Source organism: Myripristis murdjan, chromosome 22 (assembly GCF_902150065.1).
Source record: "Myripristis murdjan chromosome 22, fMyrMur1.1, whole genome shotgun sequence".
NCBI lineage: Eukaryota > Metazoa > Chordata > Actinopteri > Holocentriformes > Holocentridae > Myripristis > Myripristis murdjan.
Window position 1 is genome coordinate 23,186,582 of NC_044001.1, and position 14,396 is coordinate 23,200,977.

General features: G+C 40.2%; 1 protein-coding gene across 1 annotated transcript in view; it reads right to left on the reverse strand.

Moving 5' to 3' along the window:
* LOC115380757 (ALK tyrosine kinase receptor) overlaps positions 1-14,396 on the reverse strand; it is a 282,301-nt gene that overhangs the window by 52,175 nt on the left and 215,730 nt on the right. The window contains 4 exon segments of the mRNA XM_030081965.1: positions 4,179-4,273; positions 7,070-7,242; positions 11,349-11,452; positions 12,353-12,487. Of these exon segments, the coding sequence (XP_029937825.1) occupies positions 4,179-4,273; positions 7,070-7,242; positions 11,349-11,452; positions 12,353-12,487 (507 nt within the window).

A 14,396-nucleotide genomic window follows, 5' to 3' on the forward strand; every position in this document is an offset into this window, starting at 1 on the left:
TGTTTGTACATAACAAATTCAGTAGCTGTTTTTTCTTTTATATATATCTCCAACAAAGTCACTAATAAGGCCCACTGCACTGCTATTCAGAGCACGAGGCAACATGCTTCAGCAAGAGTGTGGGATCGACAGGGCTGTAGCACAATGTATTGGTATGCTGCTACAGCGAGCGATGGACTCAGCAGGTCCACCATGGAGCAGCGGGAAGCAGAGGGCAGGGCAGCAGCCAGCCCGGCTGTCACTGTTCGTTAGCAGGCTGGTGTAAGCTGCCTGAAGCCCACCAGAGGTCAGCAACAAGGGGGTCCACCTTGTTACCTCCCAACCACCAAGCCACAAAACCTTGAGACTGCAACTGCTACAATAAATGTCCACATCTATAGACAAATCAAGTTATCAATCTACCGTATTCCTTTTGGCGATTTCATAAGAAGAAGCTGGGCTGTCATTTAGAGTAAAAAGCTAATTAAGTAAGCAGTAAAGGGTAACTTCATTAGTGTGGTAAGAAGAATTTTTAAAGAGTTGCGACTGAGTTATTGTTAATATTTAAAATATTTTTTCACACAACTAAAAAAATAATGTTGTCACAGCCTGCACTGTACAAAGTTAATATTCAACTAATTATCAACTTTGTATTGACTGAAGTTTCACAGTTGACTCAATAGAAATACTCAACTTAATATCAGCTGACTTTTAGATCATACAGTGATATAAGGTGATGCATACGTATGTGATATGGATATATGTGATATGGTGATACACACACACACACACACACATATACATACACAGACTTACATTTAGATCTAATTAGATGGATGGATAGATAGATAGATAGATAGATAGATAGATAGATTTAAATCTATTTATAATGTATTGTAAGACAACACATACTCTGGTGTCTTACAATAAACCCATTGTTAAGCAGTGATGTATGTAATGTTGTGTTGTTACATGATGGCATCATTATTTCAGTAGTCTATGATTGACTTGATTGTCATATACACATTGTCAAGCATGCCTTACTTCTCAATAACTGTTGGTAGACTATCAACTACATAAAGTTAAGGTTAAGTGTAGGTGCACAACTAAAGAACAAAAAAGCAGTAAATTCATGAAATTCAGTCTCTTTATAGTCATGTGTTACTCCCTGGCTGAAAGTTAATAGAAGAAGCTTGAGGCGCCCCTTAATAGTCTACAAGTGGTTGACTGAATACATAGCACTTTTTTAACTGGACAAATCTTGTTGACAGTCTATTGACATGTAGAAAACTCAACAGTGGCTTGTCATAATATAAAGTGATACTGTAGGACTGTTGTTTTCAGTTGCTATACTAGGAAGCAGGCCAGGTAGGCTCGTGTTACACAGAAGAGATCAAGGCAGCTGGTAAACTAGGGAGCCCCAGAGCTGCAGCTACATCCCAATAAACTGCTATAATTAGGTCCATATGTCATCACCATGAATACACTGTGGGACAGCACAGCATCTGTACTTATTGGTCCATGGTGTAGCTTCATGTTTCTTAACACCCTCAGGTGCGGCTAATAATTACTAACATTGATAAATTTCAGCAATTCTTTATAATCCAGTATAAAAAATAAGGGATTTTTGCAAATACTGGACACATCTTCACACATGCAAATACAGATTGAGCCTTCATCATATGCAGATGAGACTGTTATTGTGTACAGCTGTGTATAGATGAAGCAGGCTTTAAGTGAGCGGCTGCCATAGGTTTATCTTCACTGTGACTAATGCAAATCTTCTAAAAGAAGGCAGGTGGGCATTGAGAGCAATCTCTTTTTTTATATTGCCTTCAGCCCAGAGAATCCAATTATTCCTTTACAAATGGCATTTTTGGCATTGGCAATCGTTGTGAGGGACACTGCATTGACTATCCAGTGATGTCAAGCACCACCTACAGCAGAGGCACATTTACCATGTAATGTCCAGAGACTTATATAGAGTCAAAAGGCAGCTGTTAATGCTGCTGAGCATGAAGGAAGAAGTGGCCAGGTATATACGGCAGAGAGAAAACAAAAGAGAAAACTTTCCACACTGTTCACTAAATCCAGGAAAATAATTGAATGATGCTTGTGAAGATAAAATTATAGAACTGACAGCAATGTCCAAACAGTTGAAGGACAATGCATGCATCATTGAGCACAAATGCTTGCCAAAACATACATCATGCTCAGGCAGACCTGTTTAGAAAAAAAAAAAGCTGCAGATGGCTCTGATACTCTGCATAATATGTTCACGATATGTTTTTTCCCCAGTAAAACATATGATCGGCTTGTGCAATAATGCTCAGGTATCCATCATGCTAATCACTCCTGGAAATGCTGCCTTTTGCTGAGCTTCGGCATCCCCCATCAAATGGTCTGATTGATAGCCGATAAAATATGCCTGTGTCAAGTGTGGCTTTAGGTAATGGATACCTGGCCAGGATTAAAGACTTGCCATCTGGAAAAGGAGAGAGCTTGGGATGGATGATCCTGCAGTGCTGCCATACCAATGTGCTGCTCCGAGGACATAAAACACAAATTGGTGTGCAAATATCTCCTGGAAAATGTCATCTCTTTAAATAAAGAGTCCCTGATCCAATAAGCCAGTGTTGATACAGGGTGATGGCAACTCTGCTCCAGCCTATACCAACAGCTATTTGTCATATCATATTCCGCTGATGTGCCCTTTCTATCTGATTGCAATATACAGGTGGGGCAACAGTGATGAGATCATTTCTGCTGCATTACTAGAGGCATCACTAAAATCAGTAGTGAAAGCAGTATTCAAAGCAGTACTAAGATAATCTAAAGGCAAACAAACACACAAACAAAACAAAATAGGCTAATTTCATAATTAACATCTGAGTGACAACTGGTATCAAAAAACATCATTAATTAGCTCTACTACTTTTTAGCAGTACTGTGCAGTTTTAGCCAATTTATCTGTAATTCATGCTCTAATGATAACAAAACAAGACCACCAAGATCTCACCTTTAATTGGAAGTTGTATCCTCATCAGTGCAAAAAATGTGACAGGGCCTCATGTACAATTTAGTTTCTACCCAAGCTTACAAAACAACAAATAAAAGCAGGCAAAATCATTTTGTCTCAAGGGGGAGAGTTTGTATATTCAGACATCCATGTCTCTCCCAGCAGAATCAAATTCTTGGCTAGCTAAGTAAGTGGGATTTAGTCAGTTAAACACTGTTTCATTTTTTTAATGACCACATCTGCTCTCAGTCTCAGAGCTGCATTCAGTTACAGAGATACTCAGACATTTCTATTCCTGTCAGAGTTCAAGTGGGCACTCTGGACTGGAAGAAATGGAGGGAGACTAAGCTAAAAGTATTTTGTCCTCCTGACATCAAACTTGGCTGTCATGTTACTCGTGTTTTTATATTGATAAACCATTTCAATTATAATACAAAAACATCCAGAAAGGTGAGGGGAGGCTTGACCTTTAAAAGCCTAAAGTGCTATACAGGAACTTAAGAGTTTTAAGTGTTCTGACATTTGAGAGCTCATCCAAGATATCACACTGGACGTAACAGAATGTGACATTACAGGATATTTTCACAATGTACACCTAAGCAAGGCTGAAGTTTGAGAGAGCAGCAAAGTAAAAGCAAAGTTTAAGAAACACAATGCACATATACAGTTTTCGAGTTTGTGGTACACATGTAAAAAGAACACGCTAGGATATATTTTTGGCACAGGAATATAAAAGATGTTTGTGAGACACTGCATAATTTTGATAAATGAGAATTATGACTTGTAGAAAAGAAAACATGAGTTATGGCTATGTCAGAGGAGATTTCCATGAATAAATCATGGATAGGCAAGCCACTGATGAATGCCCCAAAGTGTACAAATCTGCCACTCAGTCAAATCTTATCTCAGAGTACAAAGAGTGAACACAGGGCAGGCTTGTAATGATTATTCATTTAATTCCTTTAGGTCACTTTGAATGTTTGCCTAAGTCTACCTGGGATTATAGTGTTTACAATTTTAGGCCAGTCAAGTCTTTTATATTGTTCTTGTCAGGATAAAACAACCACAGAGAAAAAGAGTGATTGAATTCCCTTTCATAATTCACCCAAGATCTTGTGAAGCTGGAGTAAAAACAATGATCACCTCTTGCGGAATCTGGCAGTGTTATTGTAGTACTCACAGGCCAGGAAGCAGTCCATACTGAAAGAGATGTTGTCAAGAGAGATGGCTGAACTGGGTCCAGGTCCATCTTCTGTGCTGAACTGAAGCCAGAACCTGCGGGGAGACAGAGCCATTGTTACAACTTCAGACTGACTGGTCGAACAGCTTCAAACCGAAAAGATCTCTGGAAGAATTTTTTTTTTTTTAGGGGAACACCATTGAGATTTAGCTTTGGAACATCTGTTTTATATGCACTGTCTGTATTATTGAACACTGCTATCTCTTACAGCCACACACAAAACAGAACAGTTTAACCCCCCAGGGATAAGAGTATATTTTCCGGTTTCAAACTATTGCTAGTGATATCATATACATCTCATTTGGCTGGAAAAAGTCAGACAAACATTGCATTTATATCCGGAAAGATTTAGAGATAAGTTTGTTTTCATTGTAAATGGTTTCTGGGCTGCAGAGCATATCCGTACCACGCTGTTGTGGTAACTGATAAGTTTGATACTATTGAGATGGTGACAAAAAGTGATTGGGCTCTCTGGTCAAGATAATAGCATGCATTACAGTATGTGAATTCTGAAATTGAAAACAAAAAAACATCCCCTTCAATGCCATCTGTTGTTCATCATTGAGATTTTAGGGGTTATCACTCACATTTCAAAGGTAAACAGTAGCTTGAAATTTGATTGCAACCATTTTTTCCCTCCATGCTTGCTATCAACCAGCAGGTTCCCATATCAACAAATATGCAGTCACATGCAGAGTCTACACATATTCTGTCGTATCTGTTATTCCCTCGGTGTCGTGTAGGCTAAATTTCAGATTATATTTTTGGTCTACGACGGTAACTATGTACAGCCCCACAGGTTCACCTCAAGGTTAAGGACATGACATTCTAATTAAAAGCGCAAGCATAGCTGACTGCATAAACCCAGGAATCAAAAATTAATCACTCTCAAGGGAGCAGGATTATCCAAGCTTGAACACTAAAGAAACACCCAGTCAAGCAAACACAGAGAAGAAATGCAGTGTCTAGGATTTTTCTTTTTTTCATTGCTGGTTGTTTTTTGCTTAAACTTCTGTGTTCTTCTAGGGCAGGGGTGGGGAACCTCAGGCCTCTGGGCCATATATGAGACTGTTTGATCTGGCCCATGAGGCAAATCAGAAATATAAAAAAAGCAAGACAAAAATGCTCAGACAGAAATGACTTTTTCTGAGATAAAAGAAAATGACATGAAATAGTAGGCTAACACATCCTTTCAGGTGGTCCTTTCTGGCTGTACGCCATAGAGAAAACAGACAAGACACTGAAACTGGTGCTTTGAATTGCGAGCCATCCGCAGAGCTCTGTGCCACAGTCCTTCTTGTCTGAACAGCCCAAGTTGTTAACATGGGCACCGAAAATAAGTGAGCAGCACTTCGCGGTGCCGCGCCCTGCCTGAACCTGACATCAGGTTCATCGTCTGAACGCACATATGTGTCATCACTCACATGCATCATGGTGACTGTCAAGAAAAGAAAGGTTGTGGAATGTTGCACTCTCCAAGAGAGGTGGACAAACAAATATTTTTTTTTGTTGAAGTAAAAGGCAAGTCAGTGTGCCTTGTTTGTGGGGATTGCTTGCAGTGATGAAAAAGGCCAATCTCGAGAACCATTACATGCAAAACTGGATGAACTGCAAGGACAGATGGTGTGAGTTCCCAACAAGCAGCTTTCACAAGACTGCACTCTGACAGAGCAAGTTATGCAGGCAAAATTTGTGGTGGGTGAGCTAATAGTTAAGAAGCTAAAACTTCATTCAGAGGGAGAATTTATGAAGGAGTGCCTTTTTGCTGCTGCAGGGTCACAAAGTAAAATTGTTCCAAGGTGTCACTTGATCTTGAAAAAACGTCACAGATATAGCGGAACATACTGAAGAAACACTGAAGGACACCGCAAGAAACTTCCAGTTTTTTTCTTGCTGGCTTGCAATCAGAAACCACATCCTTCGGGTTTTCCCTGTTCTAAGGAGAAGTTTGCATCTCTGTTTGGGACAACCTACTGCTGTGAGCAGTTCTTTTCAAAAAGGACTCTTGCAAAGACTCAGACTTAGACTTAGACTTTCACTCAAGAATGACTGAACCAAACCTGGAAAAGCAGCTGTGAGTATCATCACTACCATCTGACATCAGGCGCCTTGCCAAAGAGAGGCAGTTCCAGCCATCACATTAAGGTTAGTGTGAATTTTGGTCAATAAAAGCATGTTAATTTAACCATGAAATTTGTATTATTAATATTAAAATACGAATACAATTTGAAATTTGATAATTTGCATGGCCTTTGAATAAGTTGGATAAAAATTTAAATAGCTGTAGATAGGAAAAAGGTTCCTCCACCCCTGTTCTAGAGGAAATCAAGGTCCATAGCTAATTGGAGGCAGAGGATGATGAGCAGAGCCCTGTGTATTGATTTCTACTTGTTTCAGAGACAAGCGGTACAAGACGAGAGGGGGATTTGTTGTACAGCAGCATGCACATGACAGGTCCATGGTACAAGACTAGAGGCCGCTATGGGATTCATTAATTTTTTGGGGTTGAGAGGGAATGTCCGCTGGAAAATGGGATGTAAATGGTGAAAATCTGCATGTATGAGCAGGAGGAAAAATTAGGAAGTGCTACTCAGTTCTGATACTTGAGACCACTGAGGTATTTGTTTGAGTGTCGGAAAAGGATAGGATAGGATAGGATAGGATGATCCCCCACAAGGGGAACTTGTTTGCCACCTTAGACACAAAAATAGAGCTGCAGTGTGCAGCTGTGCTAACAGTATGCAGGCGACAACTTCAACATATGTAACTGCCACATATGGTGAATCATAACCACCCGCCAATCGGTGAAACACGCAAGCACTTCACCGTACCAGTCTGCCAGTCCGTAAAGGGGAATGGTGATGACTTTCCAGCCTCTCTCAGATCTGGGTTCGGTGGCTGAGTGCCACAGTCGGCGCTGCTCCTCAGGGCCGGTGCTGTTCTCCACTATCCACAGAGACAGCGCCCCCTTCTGTAAGCCTCCAGAACACATCCAGAACCGCACCTGGTGAGGTGAAACACATTTGAGTTTGCAATTTCAGGCACCACTGACTCACTGCTTCTAGTACAGATGTAAAAACTTTTTTTTTTTTTTGCATTTTTGCTCAACCCAGCACTTCCTGGATGTGCACATGATTTTCAGTTGTTTCTAGGAGAGATGTCAAATCAAAATTTGAGGTTCAGTTATATTATTAATTACCTGAGAAACAGAGTAGTGTAAGGAATTACTGTTTAAAATGTGTTATTGCAGTTACTTTTGTATGTAATGTACGTTACTTAGAATGACAAACAAGCATTTCAAAAAGCTTCTGTTACTGAGCCACAGCAGTTCAGCACTAGAGATCAGGAGGATTAGAAATGTTCCATCCTTCAGGTCGGCTACAGTGAGACTCTTCTCTGTTAATTATTTCTGAGCCCTGCAGCCTGTTCATTACAATATTCTGCTGCAACACAACAACATGCTTTGTCTTAAGTGGTGGTCAATTTATATTTAACACACCCACACACACGCACCCACGCACGCACGCACGCACGCACGCACGCACGCACGCACGCACGCACGCACGCACGCACGCACGCACGCACACACACACACAAATATCTATCTATCTATCTATCTATCTATAACTGTTATATATATGGCTGTTTTAATAAGCCCTAAAAATAATTCAGTTTTCACATCAATATTTCATGTTATTTTTCAATTCGTTTTTCATGCTTTTCAGCTTGTAGGCCTGATTATTTATTTTTTAGTTAATATTTGCTGATATTTTTAAATCATTAAATAGACGTGGGTTTTAAAGTGAGTTATGAAACTCTTTTGTCTCGTAAGGATAAACACAGTTAATAGACATTTTGAGTCTGCATTTAGAATTTTCAATAGCCTATTGGGACTTTATCATAACTCTTCTGTAACTTACCAATAGTGAAAGTAGGTTAATATCTAAGTAAAATAACAAGATGCTGTGGACAGATTAGACAAATTCCAAAATGTGTCAAATTCCCAAATATCTCAGGCAATTTATTTGACTCCGTACCCTGTATAAGGTGGTTAATTACAGACAATGCATTAATGATTTAATCATCAGAGATGTCTGATGTTTCCTTTGACTATTTGTGGATTGAAGCAAACCAACCACATTGTGTGCAACCAGGCAAGAAGCCGATTCACTTTACATTGCACTCAGATCAATCAGTAACGGCCATCTGTTCAGTTCTAATTATTCCAAGATTAATAAAATTCAATCAAAGTTTATTCTGGCCAGCCTCATGATTTTTGTTATTTTGCTATCTGCACTGCTCCTGCATGCTCCAGCACAAATCAATCTCATTTCACTATTTCCAGGAGGGATACGGTGGGTGTAAACTCGTTCAAAATTAAACAACACACAAGCCGGGGCAGAAATTAAATTGTAAAAGGAAGTAGGTCTGAATCTGAAACTGGCAAACAAGCATGGGATGTGACCAAGTCCCATTGCAGCATGTGCTTGGAGCCACAGAGCTCTCTGCCAACAGTGGCACTAATACATCTAGAGTACGTAATTCCTGCCCTACCATTTAAGTGGAACAGATGCTGGCTAAGCCTGATGAGCGCTACATGCAGAGACTACACAAATGAATACAATACAACTATACAACTATAAAACTGAGACTAAACAACTAAATAGAGCAGTTTTTTGTGTGAGTGCTTGCAATGTACTGCATTGTGCTTGCCTATAGCAGCTTGTGAAGCCCTTATCGTTTACTGCGAGACCACATGGTGGCCGTTTAAACATCAAGATTACAGGCGTGCAGAGTGCACACTGGGCACGACATGAAAGTGAACACGGTCTGCAGCTAATACCCAAACCTAATATCCTCAACATAGCTGTCCAGGAGTAGACAGGCTAGATGGAACAGCACCAGTTCGGTGTAGGGAGAAGGATTTAGAGTGTTAATCTGGAATCATGGCTAATCTTTGGCTGCGTGCCGAGAAGCTGCAAGGCAAGGCCTGCGGTGGTGCAGCGCTGTCTCTACTGCTGTCCGCAACAAGACATCTTTAATTCACACCTGAGAGGCAAGTTTCTGCCCATTCATTTCTCTCTCTTTCAGCCTCTTCTTTCCTCTCCATCTTCCTGCCTGCCTGTCTCTCTCCCTTTATTTTCTTGTCGACTCTTGCTTGATTTCCCCCGTCTCTCTTTGTTGTTACATTGATTATCCTGGTCTCTAACCCCTCGACCCCTCCATTGCCTCTCTCTATTACCAATCCTACATTTCTCCCTCTCAGCTTCTCCCACTTCCCATGCTTCTACCTTACATTTGCAAGGCATTCGTATGAAGGGGTAAAGGTCAGCATGCTAAGCAGTGTAAACACATAACTCATAGCCACTTTCAATCAAGACAGTGAGTAACCGACCTTGAATGACCACCAAACGACCTCTTGAACCATGAATCGTGCAGGTGTGCTAAGTGACTGGTGTGATCTGAATAATGCATGGGTTATAATAATTTCACAACTCCATCAGCAGATGTGACCTGTGATGGACAGGGTTAACCTCACTGTCTGGGTGACATGGCATGATTTCTTATCTGCTGCCCTGGCTGATTACCATTTGATTTCTGGGCTGGCTCTGAGACTCATTAACACATCTACAGCTCATCAGAATGAAGACGATCACTGCCACTGGAAATACAAGAGTCTGTATATAGGCTCATTATCGGGTAAAAGGAAACTAAAGCGTTGCTCCAGAAACACAATGTCAGAAATTTTGACTACATACTCAAAAAATGCAGCCAGTTGGAATTCTAAATAGGAAACTCATGTATTATGATCCTCAAAACACATTAAAAGGCATAAAAGTGTAGTAGCTGCATCTACGACCCCAGTTGTCCGTTATCTCCATCGTCGTTCCTGCTGGTTGCTGTGGCTTAATTCACTTCACTTCTTTTATTCACGAATTGTGAATAAAAGGCAGGTGTTTGAAAAACAAAAAACAAAACTAGTTCCTCGATAGCTAACGGTAGTATGGAGTCGCTGTTGCTAAGTAGGCTACTTGTAGGTGGATTTACATGGAAGAAGCTGCAGGAGACAAACTATACCAAAGAGAAAGACTCGGTTTAACATTAAGCACTGCTCGACCATAAGTCTGTCTGAACACCTGTGTGGCAACTGATTTAACAGTTACATTTAACAGTCACCTTTGTGTTACATTTGAAATGTAAAGTTGCACTCACAGCTGCTTAAATTCTATGCTAATTAGCTTGCTAACATGACCAAATATCACAGATATAACATAAGCTGTTAACTGCTGTATGAAGAACATTGTTTTATGGTGGACAAATTAAACCTAAGGTTGTCCCTTAAAATAATTAACTAACTGACTAACTAACTAACTAACTAACTCTAATTTTAGAAGTGTAGCTTTAGCTAAACTAGCTAATGTTGGACTCTAGCATCAATCCAGACCACAGGCTGCCCTCAATTCATTCTGTTATGCTAGGCATGCTAGCTATCAAATCTCAACATCCAGCTCTGTATAATCATAAAACCTTGGGTTGTGAGGTTGTTTCCAGTGGTTGGTATAATAATGTTCTTATTGGTAACAAGACAAACCAAAATTTTCTTCTAGAGGACTGAGACTCACACTTTCAGCCATCTTGGCATGGTTGTTTGGTGCCAGCTGAATTCAAATGGCAGTTTTCATTAGCCCAAATAAACCAAAATAAAGGAAGTGTGAACATCAGGGCTGAATGATATATTGTTATCATATGGTTATCTAGATATGAGCACGTGTGATATTCATATCTAAAAAGACAACAATACAGACAATGTCAAATTTAGGTTTGGCCTAAGACAGTGATTGCTCTGTTCTGGTCAATAAATTGTGAAGTAACTGCATTTTCTACATGCGGTTGGTATTATTTTGCTGTTTTTTTGAAGAATGCTCAATTCCCACTGTTGCTATACACTTAAAATTTGTGAACCCACAGTTATATTGGATATTGTATCACTATCAAGATATTTGGCATAAATATCGAGGTGTGAAATTTTACCCTAGTCGTGCAGCCCTAGTGAACATACACGGATACTATATGTGCAAGTCCATTCTGATGCTGTGTGGTTGGCCTCACCGTGCACGGCGAGTTTCTCAGCGGAGGGGGGAACAGAGGGCTCCTCAACACTGCTGAGCCGTGCTGACCTTTGGACTGGCCTCCTTCCACAACAAACGTAGTTCCTGCAACACACATACATTCAACGCACAGAACACAAAAACCTTGTCCATCGTAAAATATATTGTCCGCTTGACAAGGTGAATGAAAAGTTCAGAATACAAGTCTGACTATAGGTTTTGAAGTTTTGAATTGTGATGGTAGACCATGTGAGCGGCTCTCTGTGGGCATATTTCATCATTTCTCTCTTTCCCCCGCTTTTGATGCATAACTTACCAGTCTAACTGAAGGATTTCAAAAGAATTCATAGAATAAGGTCTAGGCACCCAAGTGGACAGAATGATAGCTTCAGCCGCATGAGTAGCACCAGAGTTTGCAATGGTGAATTGTGTCTATTTTTCCGTGGAACATGAGTAATTTCAAAGTGCTGATGTTCCAAACTGTGTTCCAATAATCTACAATTATTATTCTGCCACCCCAATATGGCATAAAGCAACAGCTGTCCTGAAAATTGAATTAATAAGTGTTTTTTCCACACTACTTGAGCATGTCTTTCAACAGTTGAGAACAAAAACAAGCCTCTTCCAGAGCTCAAGCTGTGAGAGCCAAGACTTGAAGACATTCAAGCTCAAGTTTCTCCACTGATAATGAACTCTGGGTTTGTGTAGCCTATATTTGCAAATGATATTCTGTTTTGAGTAGTGCTATGAACAAAACAACACACTCACACCTGACAGATGAGAGGTTTTAATTTTCTTGTTCACCTTCACAAACCCTTTGACTCAACTGCTGAAGATCACAGGTGTAAATGTGGGGGTACTGCTTTACTGTAAATTTTTCCCTTTGAAGCCCGCTTTAATGAGGCATTAGCACTGTATGCACTTGAGAGAGAGCCTGCAAATAGGCCATTTCATCATTTCAGCAGAGCGGCGTTCATGAAATCTTAAGAGGCACGAATGAGACACCTGATGATGGGCAGCTCTGTCTGGCAGCCTTGACTGGAGACTGGAGTCTTCTCCAGGAGAGACCGCGGCCTGTTATCGAATGCCAGCTGCACTCGCCGTCCTCAAAAGAGCAGTAGCTGCCATTGAGAAACCGGCCTGGGGAGAAAAAGGGAGAGCAAAGAAAGGAGAGGGAGTCAGGAGAGGAGAGAGGGTGATGAGAGGAGGAGCATAATGAGTGGACAGGGGGCTAAGAAAAGAGAGAATGGAGTGAACACTGACAGCCCATCTGCCAAGGAGAAGGAGAAACGGTGTGAGGTGTGTTGGAGGGGGGATAAAGAGGGTGAACGGAGTTTGAGATGGAGACTAGTGGGGGGTATGGACTAACAATCCAAAGGAGTCGATGTGCTGCTGAAAATGGGGGTCGAAGGGAAGGCAGAGGAAAGGAAGCAGCCAAGCTCTCTGAATGATCTGACACTTTGGAAAGAGAGGAATAACAATACAAAAAGCCTGAGGTGCCTGGAAAGGAAGATAGGAGAGAAAAAGGTAGAGGGTCAGGGGAATTGAGGAAAACTGAGGAGGTGACAGGATGTGCTTTGGAGGCTGCAGGTAACTAGAAGCCACTTCACAGGATTGTCTGAGCCTCTGAAGCATTCTGGCCAGCAGGAGCTACTGTAACTGAATCTAGCAAAAGTTTGACAAAGTTTTCCTTCAGGAAGAAGAGACATGAGCAAACAGCAGCAGCAAGAAAATGAAAATGTTTCATGGGATGGTGTGTGGCGGAAAAAACCACATGTAACTCCAAGTAATCCAGACAGAGTTTTTCTTCTGTGTCACAGTGCTTACTTTTCCAGTCTTTGCACTGTCTCAATAATTAAAAATGTGACTACTCCTTAATTTGTGAATGAGGCTACTGACGTATCAAATGAAATACAACTTAGATAATTCAAATATTTAAAAGCCTAGTATTTTGCTGAGAGCACATTTGTCATTGAATTGCTGCACTTAGGGCTATTTTTATGGTCTCTCTTTACTTAAAGATGACAGAGTAGAATATTTTTTCTCATTTCAAAGCATTTTTTTTTAAAAAAAAAGGTTCTTTTAAGATCCTTCAAAGATGCTAAATTACCACATTAGAAACAATCCCATATGAATCCAAGATGACAGGTTATCTATTTTGTAAATGGAGGTACACAGGGAATAGGTCTCATTTGACACTGTATATCTCAATCTAAAAGTGAGGAACCTAATTAGCATAGTTGATTTGCTTTATTTATTATGTCTGAAGCGCAATTCATATTAGATTTGAATTTCTAGCTGACATAGACTGTGAATGTTGTGGTTATGAGCTGATTCGAGGCTAACCTTGCAGAAAAATTATTTCCCTTATGTTTGGTTTGGCTTCACTTCGAGTTTAATGCCTTTGAAAGACTTCACTGACTGTGAAAAACTTTTTATTCCTTGCCTTTTATTCTAAAGTAAATGCCCATTATCTACAAACATCTTTCAGGGTATATTAAAAACATGCCTTTTTGGAAATGGCATCATCCAGATAATGTTGCTACAATTGGCCTCTGAAGAGAGCTCATAAAAAAGAGTAGTTTTTCAGGAATGAGAAGCAATTGCTTCTTTTTTAAATGACACTTGTCCATTATAGAGGTTAAAGCCCATGGGGCTGACACCCAAGCATTGCAGGTACATTCTGAATTTATGCAAAACTTATTTTTGTTGTTGTTTTTACAAGTTCCCCTACAAAATTGATCCAATCTTAATGAAATTATCACATTTCTAGATTGCAGCTTTTATCTGTAGTTTTGAAAATCCATACCATTTTGATGCACAAATTAAGTTGATGGTAAAGATGCAAAATTCTTATTCTTATTCTGAAGATATGACACACTACCCTTGGTCATGCTCCATAATACCACCTCACAAAGCATAACTGAGCTGCCTTCATCTGTGTCTGTCAGGTTCTTGATGTTTATAACTGTTTGATTTTGATGCATTAATGAACTGGCTGACAAACAGCACAAACAGCAAGGGAGGAATCAAACCTGTTGGACAGGTT